Source organism: Pan troglodytes, chromosome 12 (genome assembly GCF_028858775.2).
Source record: "Pan troglodytes isolate AG18354 chromosome 12, NHGRI_mPanTro3-v2.0_pri, whole genome shotgun sequence".
Lineage (NCBI taxonomy): Eukaryota > Metazoa > Chordata > Mammalia > Primates > Hominidae > Pan > Pan troglodytes.
Genome location: NC_072410.2, coordinates 53,961,298 through 53,981,341, shown reverse-complemented (window position 1 = coordinate 53,981,341; position 20,044 = coordinate 53,961,298). Strand labels below are relative to the sequence as shown.

The 20,044-nt window shown below is 43.2% G+C and overlaps 1 protein-coding gene and 1 long non-coding RNA gene across 8 annotated transcripts in view; one reads left to right on the top strand and one right to left on the bottom strand.

The window, feature by feature from the left end:
- ARHGAP25 (Rho GTPase activating protein 25) overlaps positions 1-20,044 on the top strand; it is a 92,171-nt gene that overhangs the window by 27,442 nt on the left and 44,685 nt on the right. For 4 of the 7 annotated variants that reach the window (XM_001135470.7, XM_009442604.5, XM_063789023.1 and 1 more), the window contains exon 2: positions 13,214-13,413. In XM_001135470.7, the coding sequence (XP_001135470.1) occupies positions 13,214-13,413 (200 nt within the window). Of the gene's footprint in view, positions 1-12,838; positions 13,414-13,566; positions 13,766-20,044 lie in introns of those variants that run through there. The other 3 variants (XM_063789022.1, XM_063789026.1, XM_063789025.1) reach the window with 3 other exon arrangements.
- Positions 1-20,044, bottom strand: part of LOC129143139 (uncharacterized) — a 70,890-nt gene that overhangs the window by 19,200 nt on the left and 31,646 nt on the right. The window lies entirely within an intron of this gene.

Genomic DNA, 20,044 nt, shown 5'->3' with positions numbered 1-20,044 from the left:
GACATTCTGCAATATGCTATAACACTGATGAATCTTGAGGACATTATGCTAAGTGAAATAAGCTGCTTCAAAAAAGACAAATGCTGTATAATTCCACTTATGTGAGGTGCTTAGAGGAGACAAATTCATAGAGACAGAAAGTAGAACGGTGGTTACCAGGGGCTAGGGAAAGAAGGAAAAGGGAGTTAACTCTGTAATGGGTACAGAATCTCAGTTTTTCAAGATGAAAAGAGTTCTGAAAATGGATGGTGATGGTTGTGCAATAATGTGAATGTACTTAATACTACTGAACTGTACAATCAAAAATAGTTAAGATAGTAAATTTTATGTGTGTTTTACTGGAATAAAAATAATTGGGAAAAAATAAATCATGCAAGTTATAATTTGAGAAAAATAGCCCAAGTCAAATATTACAACTCATTTTTCATCTTCAAAAGATCTCGTATGCTATTAGATGTGCTAAGCCAGAGGGATTTGGAATTAGGACTGCATCCTGGGGTCCTGGTGTTAGCCTGTTGAGTCACCCCCTCATGGTTCTCCTTCTTTTACCTCCTGTTTGTGCATCTCTGGTTCCTGCTTCTTCAGCCTTTGCACAAAAGCTTAGTTGGTCCTTCAGTGACTACTGGCTAAAAACAAACAGAAAAAGAAAAAAGAAACAAAAATGGTGTTCTTCTAGTTCTTCCATGAGAACTGTGAAGGAGTGGCCAGCCAAAAAGAAATGTCAAGCAGAGGCTAGTGTGTGGGCCAAGAAAGTCCAGGTCAGACAGAAACACTACAGTTGCTCACAGATACATACAAAATAAGTCCTGACATTTTTGTGAGGACCTTGGGTGATAAAAGGGAAACCCCCTAACGCATTTTTCAGGCAGCTGATAATGTTTGACAGCTTTGAAGAGGAAACAGAACTACCAGATGTCAGTGGCTGAATCACAGGGAAAATACTGCATTCTGCAAAGCCTTACTCAAGCATCATGAAGTGTAGCCCAAAGTTGATAGAAATGCTGATAAATAATAAAATTTTATGAAAAAGTAAAATCTCGATACTTTTTCACAAGTCACTAGCTGTAACCAAGACAATGATGTTGGCTTTTTTGTATTTGATCATCTTTCATGAATTTTAGAATGCTTTCTTTATCAAACTCTAAAAAATCTTTAACAAAATTGCAAAGTGTCACAGCAGTGAAAATTTTCATAAACTTCACAGCTCTCAATTATATGACACAGTAGAAGTATCAGAAGTATTCTGCTGTGTCATTTTCTGTTTCTTTGAAGATTCTCTGCTGTACTTCATCATTTTTCCATATACAGTTAAAACACCAAGCAAATATTTGGCCTGAATCCTAAAAATGTTTAATTCTTCCAATTTTCTGTAGTTGCATTTTCAGCAATATAGAGCGTTCCTTCAATTCTTCCCTCCCCTTTTTTCGGTTTGAGATACACTTTAACACCTAGGAATGTGATCTTCTGTTCTTTATAACTAACATTTAATATAAACTAATGTTGAATTTATCAAAAGCAAGTTCATAATCTTTGAAAACATAAGACTTTTTAAATTATTGATGGGCTAAACCATTTACTAGTTTTTTAAATATTGAAGTATTCTTGCATTCCTGGAATATTCCAGACATTTGAGTGACAAAACAGGCAAAAATCTCTAACTCTGCAGAGTTTCTGGCATGTTTCACCGCATAAAAAGTGTAGAAAATTATTCTCATTTTTTCTGCAGAAACTGTTCTACTCTTCACTGTTTCCATGGTGGGTTTTTTGTGTGTATGGCAGTTATATATATTATTTAGTTTCTAATCTTTCTTTTAAAAACTTTACTGAGGTATAATTTATATGCCATAAAATTCCTTCATTGTAAGTGTACAATTCAATGATTTTTAGTAAATTTATAGGGTTGTGTGATGATTACCATAGTCCAGTTTTAGGACATTTTTATTACCCCAAAAAGTTCTCTCCAGCCGTTTTGCAATCAATCCCTGCTCTCACCCTCAGTCCTGGCAACCACTGTCTCTATAGAATTGCCTTTTCTGGATATTTCTTATGCACAGACTCATATAATTTGTTGTCTTTTGTATTCAGGTTCTTTCACTTAGCTGAATGTTTTTGAGGTTCTTTGTGTGGCATGAATCAGTCCTTTGCTCCTTGGTGTTGCCAAGTAGTATTGCGCTGTTTGGCTTTCCCACATTTTGTTTATCCAGTAACCTGTTTGTGGCTTCTGGATTGTTTTCAGTTTTGACTATCATCTATAATACTGCTAGAAACATTCACATTCAAAAACTGTTATGGACATGTGCCTTCACATCCCCTGAATAGATTCCCAGGAGTGGAATTGCTGGGTGCTATGGCAAGCTTATGTGTAACTTTTTAAGACGCATCCAGTTAAGGGGTTAAGGGAGGGTAGCTACCCTCTCTGTTGAAGGAAAGTTCATTTTCTTCTTGTTTTTCTTCTTGTGTAGCTCCAGGTTAGTTGGACAGGCACCCTCTGTTCTCACTGGTATCGTGACCTGGTTGAGGAGGCAGCAGGACAGAGCTGTTACTTTTTGTCTGGCCTGACTTTGGGCACCCAGGGTAAACTGGAAATAACATGCCCCAGCCAGACCTCTGTGCGCACTTGGAAGGAGCTCTCAGGTCTCCATCTGTTCCCCGCCTCCATGCTGCTGCTGTTCCTCTCTAGGTGTTGTTAGTGCAGGATTTTCTTGGGCCCTTTCCGCTCCCTCTGGGGCAGGCTGTTCCATATGCATTGAGTTGTGAGACCAACAGCTTTCTTCAGTTTAGCCTTGCCTATCCTACATCTTGCAGAAATCCCTCTTCCCCCCAAATGGCATGCAGATAGAATCCTTCTTTACTTTTACTTTCATTTTAGATCTCCCCTTGTTATTACTGAGCTAGTCCCTTTGTCATTTTAATGGAAATTTGGAAATGGAAGCTCTTGCCATGAGGTCACCTAGAATTCTAGGTGGTCATTCCTTCCTGAGTTCCCTCACAGACCACCCTTGGGCTCCCTCCGGTTTCTGCTGCCCTTTCTCTCTCTCTGCCAGTAAGTGTTGGGGTAAAAGCTGACTTTACAGGAAATACTATCCATACTGGCAGCCTCAGTAAGTCCCTCAGTTCTTCCCATTCATCAGCTGATAAAGTGACAGTGCAGGGATATGGAGGCGGATCTGTCTGGGAGGAAATGTGTACGTAAGTGGTATAACATCTGTGTAGTGTCATTCCGCTGTGCTCTGAGGAGTAACAGGTCTGAAATGCAGACCTTGGAAAATAGACAAGTTGAAGTTTAGAGCAATAGTTGACATGTAAAAAAAAAAAACCCAACAAGCCTATTGAATTTATTTTTAAGCCGAATAAAATATTTAAAAAGATCATTTATTATATCAACATTCCAAACACAACAGAGAAAATATAATGAACCCCCATGTAGACCCACTACTGAAGTTCAACAGAATATTTCGTCACATTGTTTTATCTATCCCTTTCTTTTTCTTTTATTCCCTTTTATGCTAAGATATTTTAAAACAAATCCCAGACACATTTTCCCCATGCTTAAGTATGCGTCCTTAAAAATATGGAAATTTTATTTTCTAGCCACATTGTCCTGATCACGCCTAACAAAACTAATCAATAATTCATTGGTATCATCTATCCTTTATCCACGATCAAATTGTCTCAGTTTTTAATGAAATCTTTTTATCAGGTTGTAGAATAGGAGAAACATATTATGACTCGTTTCCTGGGCCCACCCCACTGCTAGCATTATTCATTGGTCACTTTAACTCTCAGTAGTGTTAAAGTTTAAAATCACCGTTCCCTAAGACCTGTAGAGGCCCCAGAAACTGACTGGAGTGATGTCTGTTAGGCTGTAATGGCTTGTAGCCTCCTCAAGGGCCAGTGCTTGATGGTAGTTGCCGGTACTTGAGCATTGCCCCGGAAGGGTCCTTCCTGTGAATTACTCAGGCCATATAATTCATCCATGCTTATGCAATACAAATATTTCAAGCATCCTAATGCACTTATTTATTTATGAATGCTAGTGACTAGTGAACCAAAACCTCTTACCTAAAATAAATGACTAGCTTTGGCAATGGAGGGGTCAGTACTTCGATTGCTCTTCCTAATTTAACACACCACTAGGGTGTTGGGCAGAGCTTACTGCACTAATTATCCTGCAGTCCTACCTGATGAGAATTGTTCTTCCTTACACTAACGCCTGGGAAAGCAGGTAGCTTGCATATGCAGTTAACCAGCTACAGTGTCAAAGAATTTTCTACAGAGAAAATTTGCCCTCTGATTGCCAAATCTCCACTTTGCCTTGTGCTGAGGAAGAGGCAGCTCTGGGGCAGTGTTCAGTAGGAAATGTTCATAATTCCGCAAGCTTCTTGTTATTACACGTGGCTTCCTGTTATGCAGAGATAGGCGGAGAGGGCCGGGTAAGGTGTTGCAACTGATGGAGACACACAGACCCACAAGAGGCAACTGCACTCTAAATTCCTAAGAAACACGAAAGCCACAAAACATGAACACTGGAGGGGTGGCCCTGGAGAGGCACCCTAGGTGAAACAAATTTGCTGGCGTGCAAAAAAACCTTGCAATATTTGTTGCTGGCTCAGGTTTCCAGAGCTGCTGATAAGAAAGAAGTAACAGAAAGCCAGTACTCCTCTCTCTCTCCCCTTCTCTCTCTCTCTCTTGTTCTCACTGTCTGTCATTCTCTCTCCCTCTCTCTTGTTCTCACTCTCTGTCATTCTCTCTCCCTCTCTCTTGTTCTCACTCTGTCATTCTCTCTCCCTCTCTTTTTCTCTCTCTCACACACACAGATAATTTCTCTCCCTCTGTCTCATATTGCTACCAAGACAGCATTTTTTACCTCTTCCTGCAGAACACGTAGCTATTGGTGCCAAGCCCCTTTCCAAAGCAGATTCTTTTCCTTTAGGTTGACATAGTCACTTGTCAAACAATAAAGGGCATTTCTAGAATCCGTAGAACATGGGAAAATGAAATCTGCCCAATTCCGGAGTATTGAGGCAGGCATTTAGGGAACGACTTTTAGACATTTCTATGAATTCGGTTATACAAATTTGTCTCAAGGGTGAGTGCCCTGGGAAGACCCGTGTGGTTTAATTTCAGGGTACAGAGAGAAGGCTCCTTTGCCGTCATCAGTCTCACAGTAAAGATGCCTTTTGAAAGGGCAGTGCTTTTCATACTAAAGTTAAAAACAAAACTCAAAAGAATGATGGGTGCTTTTCAATGGGGGGGTGGGCGTTTGCTTTGAAGACAGAAAAGGGATACAGAAAGTGAGCCTGAAGTTTCTGAAGTCACATGTCCTAATTTCCTTCTGGGTGGAAACTGAGGGCCGTCATCCCGCAGTCTGATAACAGGATAGGTGGGGGGTCTGCATGTATGTATGTGTGAATGTGGCAGGGGCGTTGCATGTGTGTATGTGTGTGGGGTGGGGGCAGGGACGTATGAATCTGTTTATCATTTTCAGGTGGTAGCAATGCCAGGTCTGCTGTTTCAGAGAGCTCCCCAGTCGGCTCCCTCCTCAGCTGTGGTGTGGGCCTGACTGCCGGCCCACGGTAGCTTAGCTCACTCTCTCTCCCTCCCATGCCTCGGCCACGTGGGACCTTGCTCAGAATCCCTAGGTCTCTCCACATGAGCTTGGGTAGCAGCTGGTAAGACGTGGCAGGATTACCTAATATGTCCGTTTTCTTGTTGGGGTGTCAGCACAGCCTCAGTGGTGGGCTTGAGGTTTCAGTACCATTTCTCTGTCACTGTGTTTTCGAGGCCTGCTGAGCCTTGCAGAGCATACACTGGCGGAAATAGCACAAAATTGTTTGTGCACAATCTAGAGGCAAAATGGGTGGGGCTGAGGCAGCTGCTTCACATGATAGGTTAGGAGTAGTGGCTTTGTTCCCAGCTCAGTGAAGGGTGGCATGGTCTCTCCTGTCCAATTCACTCTGGGTTCTTTAACCCTGTGAATTACTAGACATGGATTCCATCTCCAATGTGGATGCCTCTCTTCACCACAGGAATACATGCTCCTTTCTGGGCTGTGGCTTAGGTATGGATATTGGGCTTTGAAATCAGATTTCTAGTTGTTAACTGGAGCAGATCATTTCACCTCTGTGAGCTTTGGTTCCTGGTCTGAAAAATGAGGGTGACAGTATGGTACTTACATAAAGAGCATGAGCATTAAATGACACAGCTCTATAAAGTGCTTGCACTGTGGCTGGCTCATGGTAAGTACTCAATACATAAGTAACTTGATATTCATTATTGTTAGATCAGGGATTATATCTTCCATCGGCCACTCTGCTCAAGTGGATGCAGTGAACATATCCACAAATCCCGCCAATAGGTAAATTGGCCAATATTTCTTGCAAATACAAAATGCCTGCGTGGTGGCTCACATTTCGTTCTAAAACATTTATTTTATTAACTCAGCAAATATTTATCAAGATGCTTCAATTGCCAGTTGCTTTTCTAGGAAGTGTGGAGCTTTACTAAAAATCCCAAGGAAAACAGCACCCTTTTCTGTCTTGCATCTCAGTTTATCCCCACAGCCTCAAGTTAGAAATGCTTCCCTCTGTGCTGGTTTCCTCTATGCCATCTTTTCTTTGGTTTCTGAACGTCTATGCAAATAACTTTTCTGGTCTGAGATTTTCATGTCACTCAAATCTTCTGGCTTTCACTTGCACCTCTTTTCTCCCCCTAGTCTCTTTCTTAATTCATAAGCCTTACTTATCAAAAGCAAAACTCTTGGGAAGCTTGAAGCTCTCAGTCCACGCTCACACTTTATCATGTCCAGAACTGGACTCACCTGCCTGTTCAAACTGGCCTTGTTCTCTGATTTCCTTTCTTGCTTCCATGAATGGGTCTCCCAGATCTATCAGGGCTATGTCTGGCTGATCTCATATCCTCAGGACCCGAAATTGTTCTGGTGCATGTCAAGTCCTCAATCTTGAATGAATGAATGAATGAATGGGGAAGGCTACCTTACCAGAGCCACTCAAACCCCAAACCTCACAAAAATCTTTGTCTCCTGCTCCTCCTTGTTCAGCAGGGGGCTGAGTCCTCTCAGTATTAGCCTCTCATATTGTTTCCTCTTCCATCCTAATCCAGGCTTCTGGCTTTGCACCTGGGATATTATGCAATGTCCAGCCAATCTCCCTCTATACCATCTCTCTCCCTCTTTTCATCCCTCCCCTCTGTAATATTCTCTTTCTTTTCTCTTATTTAGAATAAAATTGAGTCCATACTATAATAATAATGTTAATAATAATAGCTTTCATTTAATGTCTATGTTTTAAGAAGCAGGCACTGGCTGGGACCTGTCCACTTATCCTACTAATCCCTATGGATTTATCACCCCATAAGATACATGTTATTATCACAGCTTTACAGAGGAGGAAACTGGCCCTCAGAGATAGAATATGGCTTACCCAAGGCTGCGTATGTAGAAGCCTGTGCACTTCTGCTAGTTTCTCCTTCCTTCTCTCTGTTAGGCACTGTGTTAGGTGCACGATACAAGGATGAGCAGAGCCAAACATCAAGGGAGTACCCCTGTCTTCTTAGAGTGCAAGTGGAGAGGGAAGACAGGAAAAGAAAAAAGTACCAAGCAAGGCGACAAAGGCTACGATACACATGTGTCTCCACTGACAAGGGTCCAGAGCCAGGGAGCAACTAAGTCTGGCAGGGCCAGGAAGGCTTCTCACAGGAAGTGGGGCCTGAAGGGATTCTTGAAGGATAAGTAAGAGTTTTCCAAGAGGTCAAATTGGATGTAGGTGGGGGTGGGTGGGGAGGACATTCCAGCAGAGAGAATAGCATACTGTCCTGGATAAAGAGCAGGATGGGTATGGAGAAAGAGCAGGAAATGCAGCAGAAAAAGCCACGAAGGACTCCAACTCCATGGTAGTTTAGACTTCATCGTTTAGGAGGGAGATGCTGGGGGTCATCAGAGGCTTTTAGGCAGGAAGGTAACATGATCAGAATTCTGTTTTAGAAGGCTCACGTCATAAGCAATGCTGTCAGTGCTGAATATAAGGAACAGGCAGCCTTCTGTGTTGATTGGTTGGCTGGGAGAATGTCACTCAAATACATCAGAGAGACCAGCGGACGTAAAGCAGGTTTGGGCATGTGTGTCAGTGTTAGCCAGAGGAATGGTAGAGGTGAGAAGGGGAAAGGTGGTAAGTTTGATGAGGTGGTAAGCATGATGAGCTTGACATTCTCATGGAGGTGTGTTAGGAAGCTGGATGGATGGGTCTACAGCTCAGAAAAGAGGGCTGGGGGAAGCCATGCAAATTCTACTCCCTTTTCAAATCCATTTAAACATGGTTCCCAAACTAATGCACAGCTCATATCAACATACTGGGAAAATACCTGAAATTGTTTCCCCAGCTCTGAAAGAACTATTCACACCTCACCCACACATTTACAGCCATCCAAAGTGGAATCTAGACTGAGTCAGAATTGAGAGCAGATTATTTTGAGGGTTCAGCGGCAGAGGATGAAGAAAGGAAGTGATAACGTTTCTCAGCTGACTTCTCTGTTCATACTTCCTTCTTTAATTTTCCTTTGCCCCATCTTGGGGCAAAAAGCAGCTAACTTCTACAGCAGAAACAACATCCCTAGGCATGTGGCACTTCTTCTATTTCTCTTCTTTCCTTTCCAGTACTCTCTCACACCTGCAGACTAAAATTCAGCACCAACAGTCCAGTCATACAACTATATTTTATCATGGGCCTCCCTTGCTCAGGAATATGAAATAGCTCCCTACTACCTCTCTAATCAAGTTGAATGCCTCACTCTGTCATCTAAAGCATCTTCTTCTCTGGGCCCTCCAGCTTGATTTCTCTATTTGATAAAATGCTGCCTCACTTTTATGGCCCATTTCCACCCCATGCTTTGTAATGATAGCACTCAGGTTCTGGGAAGTGCTGACCAGCAGAACTTTCTGTGATAGTGGAAATGTTCTCTATCTGTTGTCCAGTACTGTAGCCACGAAACACACAGGCTTACTGAGTACTTAAAACATGGCTAGTATGACGGAGGAACTCAATTTTAACTTAATGTAACCTATTTAAGTCATTTAAATGTACACAGCCACTTATGGTTAGTGGCTACTGTACTAGACAATGCAGTGCTAGGGGCTTGCTCATCCTCTCTCTACTAGAATAATGTGAGGTTTCTAACCTTATTGAGGCCCTCATTTCTCACTTGCCCCAAGGTGTTCTGTAAACACTGAGCAACTGCCTTCCCACCTTTCCCTGCCCTGGTCTGCCTGCAGCCCCCTCTCCAACCCTCCGCCTGGTTCAGACCTGCTTCCTGAAGGGCTGGGAATGTGCACTCAGGGTACAATGACTGGCTCACAAGTGAAGCTTATCATGGTTATTATTTTCATTATGAGAAACAGCTCCATTAATAGTAACAGATCTCTTTGTTTACTTTATCCGGAACAAGTCACACCCACAAAGAAGAGAGACTGTTCAAAGAACCTAACAAGGAAAGTTGGTCAAAACCAAGACAAACTCAAGGCCCCCAGACTTTCTTCTCTGCTATTTTAATCATCTCATGCTAGGCCTGGCTGGTGAGCAACACTGTGGGCTAGGGAGGGAGATGGCTCTGCACTTGGGATGGAAAGTGCCCCTGCTCAATCCCTAGCTCATCTGAGACCCCAGCTGTCTCCCTACCCTCAGGGTTTGGGCCTAATTCCAGCAGTGTGGAACTTCGTACTGAGCTATCCCCACTCTCTAACTTATAACAGGTGGCCCAGTGCCCATAGTTACACAAACTATGGTGGGATGTTAACAGGCACTAAAGAAACACTGGTTGGATGTAGAGTTAGTGGTATCATTTATGGATCTAAAACATGGCCAGGCAGAGCCTTGTTCATATGTAAGCAGATAAGCTGGTTGCCTTTCTGCTACAAGGGCATCAAAGGTCCCCTTGGCCAGGTCTGGGAACATAAGATCCTCGCACTTACTCCTGCCTTTGCCAGGTCATTCTGCAATGCACACGTGCTCCTAGGAGGGTTTTTTGTTTGTTTGTTTTTCTTATAGTTGTTTTTGCCACAACAAAGCATGAAAAATTTCACAGAACTGTGAACAAAATACCAGCAACTAATTTCTTCTATGCTGAGTGAATTCTTTCCAATCTGTAGTATCTTTTTCTCTTCTGCTAACCCCTTCCCACTTCTTCAATGCTGTTGGAGACCTTCAGTTTCCCCTAACCCCCACTGTGGTCCTAATGATGTCTGTGGGCCTCTGGGGGTGGCCCAAGGGGCCTGAGTCCTTCTAGCCACCATGTGGCACTTCCCCTCACTCCTGAGTTGGCTCCATGTGATGGCATCACCTCAGAAGCCAAGTAAAGGTTCCTCATATGCCACTGCTAGAAGGGGGTCCTCCCTATCATGTCTGATGTTGCTACAGTTGGATGGTCACAAAAGCCACACCGGGATAGACTTCACTGAGGCTACTGAAGTGGGGGAGAATGCCTCTGCATCTGCTGGAATGCCTCACTCTTCGATTTTCTCCAAAAGTTTTGTGTGTAAACTATCTTTTTCATTTTTGCCTACTCTCTGCCCTCTTTCTAGGACAGATAAGAGTCCTTGCAAGGTATAGTCTCTGACTTAGAGAGATACAGAACTGTATACAGTCCTTCAAATTCCCTCCTCCCCATTGTATTCTGCCAAAATCTTTCTGTAGTTCTTTTGGGATCATTTCCCCAGCCTTAGAGCAAGTGATCAGCCCACACTGGCTGCTTTTTAATTACAGATAGAAGGCCTTGAAGATAGCAAGTAACTGAGGAGCAAGATCTCAGATAAAGTTCTTAACTGGGATGCTAAGACACACTGATATAAAGCAAATCCTTTGTAAGCAAGCTACCAAATTGTCATCAAAATATCAAATTATCTTTTCTACATCTGAGTATAAGCACTCTTGTGATGATGTCTGTCCAATGGGAAGCTGAATCAAATATGTCTTGCAACGTGGGATACAACCTAGTATGACCTCACCAGGTCCCTGGTGGGAGGTAAGAAGTGACTGCCAGATGGAACCAGGTATAAGAGTATATTATGGGAACTCAGACCCCTTGTGAGGGTCAAGGGAGCCCAGTTACAGTGGAGTCCCCTTCAGACAGCAATATTGGACCGAAGGGTGAAATGTGGAAATAGGGTGATAACTCCAGATACAATTGGAGATAGCTACAGAAAGACTCTGTAATGCCATATAAAACTCTGGTGTTTGAAAGTATGCCATGATTATAAATAAAGATTGAGAATCACAGGCGTAGAAGGAGATAGAAATAAGGGAATCAGAAAGAATGAAATTCTGTCCTTTGCAGCAACACGGATGGAGCTGGAGGCTATTTATCCTAACTAACTCAGAAACAGAAAATCAAATATCCCATGTTCTTATTTATAAGTGGGAGCTAAACAATAGGTATACATGGACATAAATATGGGAATAATAGGCACTGAGGACTCCAAAAGTGGGGAAGGCAGGAGGAAGGTGAGGATTGAAAAATTACCTGTTGGTTACAATGTTCAATATTTGGGTGATGGATACACTAGAAACCCAATCCCCACCATTATGCGATGGACTCATGTAACAAACCAGCACGTGTACCCCCTGAATATATTTTTCAAAATCAATGAGGAGATGTTGGCAATTTAATGCATTAAAGATAGGAAAGAAGAAAGAGAGGAAGCTTGATGATGGAATGACATTTTGAAGTGAAGAGGGAAGTTGAAGAAGCTCTCAGTGATGACTCCCATCCTTTTAGTAGGAAGTAAAGTCACCTGTTGATAAAAACAGCAAGAGTAACATATACTTACCTTTGACCAGGGACTGTGCTAAGTGGTTTGCATATGTTTGTTTAATCTCTATAACAATTCCATAAACAAGGAAGTATTATTATCCTAATTTAGCAAGTGAGGAAGCCGAGGCTCAGAGAAGCATAATTTATCCACCGTCAAAAAGTCAGGAAAGGTAGAACTAGTCTCCAATCAGGTGAAATGAAATGGGTTGGGAGCAGAGTTGGTAGCTTAGTTTAGCTGTGTCGTGAGTGGTCCAGGGATGGACAAAAGCTGAAAAGGGGGGTTGGAAGATGGAGCCTTCCTCCAGCAACACTTGGCAGAAGGAGAGGGGTGCAGACACTGGGTATTAGCAAGTGTGGAGGGCAGTGCAGGCCAAGGAGACAAGGGCATCATTGACCTGGCTGGGAAATAAGGAAGATGGGGCTCAGAAGGAAGTGTTGAATGGGGACCAGGGTGATCGATGGAGCGCTGCGGATGGAAGGAAAGGAGAGCATGGTCCTGGGTGGGGGTTACCATGGAGACAAGATGTGGAGGTACAGGCTGGACTTAATCGAATGACAGGCAGAACTCCTGTGTGAAAACGAAAGCCAAATATACCATGCTGAGTGCATGCAGGTTCAAGGGGTTCTGGCTTCAAATCCTGCTTCTGAGTTCTATTGGCAGTGACGATCTAACTGTAAAGGTCATAGGAAGGCAGCAGCAGTGAGCGCCTTGTACAGCATAAAGGGCTGGGATACTCTCCGTGGGCAGGGGACAGAATGGCACTGGGCAGGAGAATTCAGAAGGTGCCAACTCCCTGCAGGCTGGCCCTGTGGCCGGGGGCTGGGGTTTGAGTGGGGTCCGCTGGAGGGGGCCTGCGTTCCACAGCGAGGTTGGAGCTAACAGCTTCTGTCTTGCGGCCCCTCCTCTAGCCGGCCGCTGTGGAAGAGTGCCCAGGCAGCTTCCGGCGGCCTCTGCAGCTGCGTGGGACTCACCCCGAGCCTTCAGAGTGAGGCATTATTTTCTCCTCTCTCTTGTCAGATACTGACGCCCACGCAGGAAAAAGGAAGCACCTTTTGTCAGATGCTGTGGCCACTTCCTCTTCAGAAGGCTCCAGCCAACCTTTCGGTTTGCAGAATGACGGGGCCCGCCGCGGTGCCGGACTGCCTGTGCACGGGGCCACCGACTGCAGCCTGGGTTTTATTCTTGGCCTGGCCCTGACCGGGAGCTGGCCCCTCGGCTGCTTCTCTGGCTCGGGGGGGACTTTCTCTGGCTCAGATCCGGACCCCTGAACTGGACCTGGTTGTCGTCCCCCCGCTTCTCAGCCCCCTCTGGGGTTCCTCTCTCCTCTCCGCCCACTCTTTGCTCACTGCCCCATGTCCCTCGGTCAGTCGGCCTGTCTGTTCCTCTCTGTAGCTCGGTCAAGGAGTGTGATGACTGGCGAGCAGATGGCTGCCTTCCATCCATCGTCCACCCCCAACCCGCTGGAGAGGCCCATCAAGATGGGCTGGCTGAAGAAGCAGAGGTCCATCGTGAAGAACTGGCAGCAGAGGTACTTTGTGCTGAGGGCGCAGCAGCTCTACTACTACAAGGATGAAGAGGACACGAAGCCCCAGGTACCAGCCAGGCTGTTTGTCCCGTTCATAAGGCACGGAGGAGGCGGGCCTGGAGCCCGCTGGGATTTCACTTAAACTCACAGGGGCCTTCTCAATAGGACCAGACACACCCATTGGAAAGGAAATTGCTTTTCCCTTTACACCATTTTCTAGATACATAAAGTGAGTTGCAAAGATGACAGAGTGGTCCTCCAGGAAGCACCAGGATGGGCACTGTGGAGTTTCCTACACATGGCTCTAAGTCAAGACTGGCAACAGGGCGGTGATGGTAGTGACACTCAGTCAAGGGCTCGGAGAGAGTGGATTTGGGTTCAGGAAAACCGATTTTGGGACTCATTGATTTGTTTGTTCAGTAAGTATTTATTGAGCGTTTATTATATGCCAGACACTGTTCTAGGTACTTGAAATAAACTATGAGCAAAACAGATAAAAATCTCTTCCATATGCAGCTTAGAATGTGGAGGAAAAGACACATAAACACAACAAATAAGAAAAGTATGTAGTTTGTTAGAGAAAAGATTAGTTCTATGAGGAAAAAATAGGATGAGCTAGCAGATGTCAAGAGTTAAGGGAAGATGTAATTTTAAAAAGGATGGTCAAATGACCTCATGAAGAGGGTGACACTGGGGCCAAGACTAAAGAGGAGAGGGAATAAGCTGGGTAGATCTCTGGGGAAAGAGTGTTCCAGGCAGAGAGAACGGCCGGTGCTAAGGCACCAAAGGGAGCATGTCTGGCCTGGCTGCGGAATAGCAAGGAGGGCACTGTGGTGGGAGCAGAACTAGCAGGTAGGAATCAGAGGGGATGAGGTCTGAGAAGCAAGAGGGTAGTCAGGGGTCAGGGGCACAGACTGCTGGGGCACTGCAGGCCACTGTAAGGACCTGAGCATTCACACTGAGGGCCACAGGGAGGCATTGCAGGGCTCTGACCAGAGAGTGACAGTTTTTGGTTTAAACTGTAAAAAGACAGCTGTGGCTACTGTGCTCAAAAATAGAGCCAGAGGAGACGCAAGTAATCTAGGTAAGGGGTTATGATGTTTAGGGGCTCAGTAGGAGTTGTGGGCTGGAGGAAAATGGTCAGCTTCTGGATATACTTTGAAAGTAGAGCAAACAGGATTTCCTGATGCAGTGGATAAGGCTGTGAGAATGGGCTTTAATCCTAAATCTTGGGCCTAGGTCTCTTCGGCCAACCTCATTGCTTTTTTGGCCATTGTGGTGTGTGAGAATAAAAGAGGATGCTCTGAACAATTACCCCAGGACCCCAGGTGCAAACTGGATGTCTCAGGGCATCCAGCACAGCTGTCACCCACCTAGAACTCATGTGTGTGGAGATGGAAGTATGGGCTTGGCCAGAAGGAGCTTATTTGGGATGACAGACTCTAGAACCTTCTGGAGCCAGAACAAAATCCCGAGAAAGGCAAGGACAAGAAGTGTGTAGATATTGGGGGTGGGTGGGACCAAAATGAAAAGGTCATTTTGGAAGAGGACTGTTTTCTTTAAGGGCAGGCTTGAGGATCCATTGCACATCAGCAGGACTTGGTTAACCAGTTCCTCCACTTAAGGGCTCTGAACTCTGGAGTGTCTGTCACTGCAGAGGCCAGGGAAGGATCACAGGGACCCCACCACAGATGGGGCTCTTGCCTGGTGTTCTGTGCATGGTAACCAGCCTTCCTTCTTTTTATAAACACCCCAGACCTTATTAAAGCCAAGCAATTCCAGGCTAAGATGGCGGTTGATATGTTAAGACGATGGAGGAAGTCCTGCTATCTGCAGAGTGTAAGGGAGACGGCAGTAACGCTTTGGCCACCCCAGATCAATGAAAGGGGCAGCTGAGTGTGTTTCCATGAAGTGTAGAGGGTGAGAGGTACTTTATATAAAAGGATGTGTTCTTTTCCTGGTTCCACCACTGTTTGGCCCTGTAATTATTTAATTTTTCTGGACCCCTCTTTATTCTTTTATAAAATTAGACAATACTACCTGGCCTGCATTTGTCACAGGATCAAATGATATAAAGCCGGTGTAAAAAACTGTTTTGTAAAAACATAAACTAATGTCAAAGGGTAAAATAAATATCTGAAGGTTCTTGCTTCTCCTCCTTACTTCTGGGAGGAAGAAACCCAAAGCCTTCTCAGGACTAAATTAGCCTGAGATAATGAGGTAACACTTCTAGGATGACAGGGATAATTTATTTTGAGGAAATCTATTGATATAATACATCGGATCAATAGGTCAAGTAAGCAAAACCACACAACCCTTCAATAGATGGCTGAAAAATGCATTGATAAAATCCAACACTCATTTCAGATATGAAAAATAGAAAAATAAAACCTTTAGGAATAAAATAATAATTTCTTAGAAAGAATAGTGTATTTTACCACATGTTGATATGTATCATTTGATTATAAAAGCTTTAAAACTTATTCACAATCCCATCAGTAAGAAATAGCCACCTATATCCCCTCCACTTTCAGCCTTCCCTATACATATGTATTTAGGAACTCATCTATTGTAAATGCAAAATTAGTATAATAAATATTATTTAATGAAAAAATTAACAATATATCATGAATTTTGCCCCAACACTAAATATGATTCTACAGTGTAATTCTTAGTTATGTCAAAACAATCTATTATATGAATGTTCCATAATTTATTTAATTAATTTTCCACTGTTAGGAATTTGGGCTGATGTTTATACTATTATCACAAACAATAATTAAGTATATTCCCCACAGCATTGTTTATATTAGTGATATGACAACAATGCCCAGTGGTAGGGGCTAACTTATATTAGGCTACATTTATATGTCTATACAATAAAATACAATTCAGACATTGATGCTCCTAATTAATACTTTTTGAAATGGAAAAATGTCCATAACATTACTGTCTTTAAAAAGCAGTTTACAACAGAAGATGATGTATATACTAATCCCATTCTTGAAAAAAAAAGCATGAATCTGTATTTATAGAAAAAGGCCTAGAAAGACATACACAGAAGTATTAACCGTGGTTATCTCTGAATACTGGGGTTACACATACAATTTCTAATGTCTCTTTAAAAATATTTTTATAATTGAAGTGTAATCATTGTAAATTTAAAAAGAATGCACACAAACATCCTATCCCCCAAGATACCAAAAAACAGAAACATCACAATAATCTTGGAGCCATCAGGCGTAAGGGCCCTCACATACACTGATGATGTGTGTGTTGGTTGGTACAACCTATCTAGAAAGTCATTTGGCCAGATTTACTAAACACCAAAAAATTGTCATATCCTTAGACACAGTAATTCTGGGTCTACTAAGTTCCAAAAGAAATAATAAGAATATTCAATGCTATTTATAATGAGAAACATTGGACCTAGCATCCGGCAAAGGAGAATGTAGATAAATTATGGAGCCGTGTATGATAGACTTTCCTGTATGTGCTTCTGGAGAATCCTGTGGCCCTACAGAAGGCAGTCTGTGCATTTTTTCTTTGAGTTCTCGGAAAGATCCTGTCCAGTTTTAATGGTTTAAGGCTGTGTAAGTCCATGAACTAGCTTTATATAAACCATTCTAGAAAGTTGTTTGTCAGGGAAATTGTTTCAAACAGAATCTCAGCTTATCGCCCTCAAGTTTCTGTTACAATGATGGTCTCAGACAATCCTAGTAGTAGGGTAGACCCGTGGTCCCATTGTCTCATCTGCCTGTTTTCTGAGGCATCGCCACAAGTGGCTGTCTACCAGCGGTGTGCTGGTAAATAGTTAACAACTGGCCCTCTGATGGGAGAGCTGATTGAAGTGCAACATTTGCTAATTTCTGTGCGGCAGATACTCCCATCATGAGTGATGCAAGCTACCAACATTATACCACTGAACTCAGAGTTGAGAAGAGACATGCAATAGCACCACATTATATAGGATTTCCACCACACAGATAGAATAGATGGAAATAACAACAGCAGAAATGATAGCAAAATAAAGAATCAGAAAGTTGTACAATTTAAGTATCTTCACCTTTTTAATAGAAAATATTTCATTGTAAGCTTATAGAATTTAAATTTTAGTAATAGCTGTATTTAACTGGCTTAAAATTTAACAGTTAAGTTCTCATGAGCCAATATAAACATTTTGAAAAATGCTTTAACAAGGAGTTGGGCTAAAATGTAGTTCTAGATGAACTACAAATTGGATTTAAAAGTTATAGCTAGAGAATTCTAGATATTCTGGCACCTCACTGCCACAGCTGTCTCCATTGCTTTACTGCTGAAGGACTTGTGGCCTCCTGCATAAACCTTTCTGTCCTTCCATCTTTATACAGAGTCCACCCCAGTCAACTTGCTAAGTACAAGTGGCTCTGGGCAACTTGGGCCCTTCCCTTCCTGGAACAATTCTTCCTTCCCTATCAGTGTCCCCACCCTCACCCCTACTGGTGTCTCTTCCTCTTACCTGCTTTCTTCTTGCCATTTATGAAGTTCAAGCCTCTCATGCTGAGCTCGAGGAAAGGGCCTGCAATTAGTCATTTACACCTTGGTGTGAACATGTTTAACTCTGATTGTTACTTCTCTCAGCAAGTGGGACTTGTAAGTACAGCCTTATTTGTAATTCCGGAATCACACTGACTGAGGCTGGAATCGTAGATTTCTTATTATCTAGCTTTTGTGATCCTGGGTCAGCTAATTAACTTCCTTGAGCTTTACTTCTTCCTTTCTCCGATGGGGAAGAATAACAGTCCTTCCCTCCTAGACTTCTTATGAAGATTAGATGTGCTGATACATTCAGGGCAATTAGCATAGAGTCAGACACCTAGGGAATGCTCAATAAATGGCATGTATATTTTTAGTATTTTATTGTTACAATTTCTGATGAAATGATTTTGGGTATCAAAACACAGTTTCGAGAGGTACTTAGGGGAGGCAGACACCTCTGTGTTTGCCCGTTCCTTCTCTCCTTACCAGACAGTGCTCCATCCTGTCTAAAAGCAACAAGGCCTTTTATTCTGGTGCCATAACTCATCCAAAGTAGCTCTGCAGCACAACCTCAGGGTCATTTTTTCTGAAGGCATGGATGTGATTTATTAAAGATGGTGAGGACTGTGTAGGTGGAGGTTATTTTTAAATAATAAAATTAGAGGAATGTAGAGGAATTGCAGAATTCTACTTTCTAGACCGATTTTCTTTTTCTTCTCCTCCTTCCCCTTCCCCCTTCTCCCCTTCCTTGTCTTTCATCCTCATTCTCCTCCTCCATTTGTTCTTTCTCCTCTTCCTTCTCCTGCCCTTTCTGTTCCTTCCCCTCCTCCTCCTCTTCCTTCTTGTCTTGTTCTCTCTCAGTCTTAGGCATTTTTATTTCTAGATCCTCAAGAAACATTTATTCTCTTAGGCTCCTGAGTGGATCTTACTTCTGAGATTTCCTTAAGACTCTTTTGCCTTTATAGTGTTCTCTGCCACCAATCATCTCCATCGGTACTTTGTTTTGAAATAAAGACACGTGTGTTTACTCAACTCAGAATCAGGCCTGCTACCTTCAACAGCCAGCGAGGTGTAAATTATGAATAACTAGATCCAGTGCGCACTAACTATGTTACTTTGTGCAGTCACTTAGACATTCAAAGTGTCAGTTTCCTCATCTGCAAAGTGGCAGTGATAAATCTTGCTATGCTCTGGATATGGAGCTGTTGTGGGGGTCTAATGAATTATCTCAAGTGGGCCAGGCATGGTGGCTCACGCCTTTAATCCCAGCACTTTGGGAGGCTGAGGTGGGTGGATCATGAAGTCAGGAGATCGAGACCATCCTGGCTAACACTGTGAAACCCCATCTCCACTAAAAAAAATACAAAAAATTAGCCAGACGCAGTGGTGAGCGCCTGTAGTGCCAGATACTCAAGAGGCTGAGGCAGGAGAATAACTTGAACCCAGGAGGCAGAGGTTGCAATGAGCTGAGATCACGCCACTGCACTCCAGCCTGGGCAACAGAGCGAGACTCCGTCTCAAAAAAAACACAAAAGAATTATCCCAAGTGAAATGCACTGTAAGTGATAAAGCACCATGCACACACATGGTGGAAGTGGCTTGTTTTTCTGATAATATATCTGTGTGTAAGAGGTCACAAATCCTACTAAACTCTCAGACCCCTTCATAGATCTGGGCTTGGTGGTGGGACCATTTCCCACCACCTCAGCTTTGATGGTGAAGAGCATTGGCTTTGGAGTGACTTCTGAGATGAACTACTATTCTGGCACTTACTAGCTCTATGACTTTGGGTAGATTATAGAAGCTTTCTGATCTCTTTTCTTCACCTATAAAATTTACATAATGATACTTTGCTTAGAGGACTGCTGGAAGGACTACATGAATAATACATTCAAGGTGGTTAGTGAAGGTGCGAGCACCTTCTACTCAATACCCCATCCCCTCCAATGGTCACCTGAGTGGTTCAGTCCTCCCTGAACCCCTCTGGCAGCTTGGCAGGTAGTATGGTCTCCGCAGCCTCAGCATTGCCTTCACAAAGACCAAGTGGCTCATTTGGCCATCAAGTTGGGTCCTTGGAAAAGTGGGAAGAGGCAAGTATTGGTGATGGCACCCTCTTAGCTCATTCTTATATCAGAACCTTGTCTTTCTCTGGGCACCTGATTTGCTCTGGAATAGCTGCC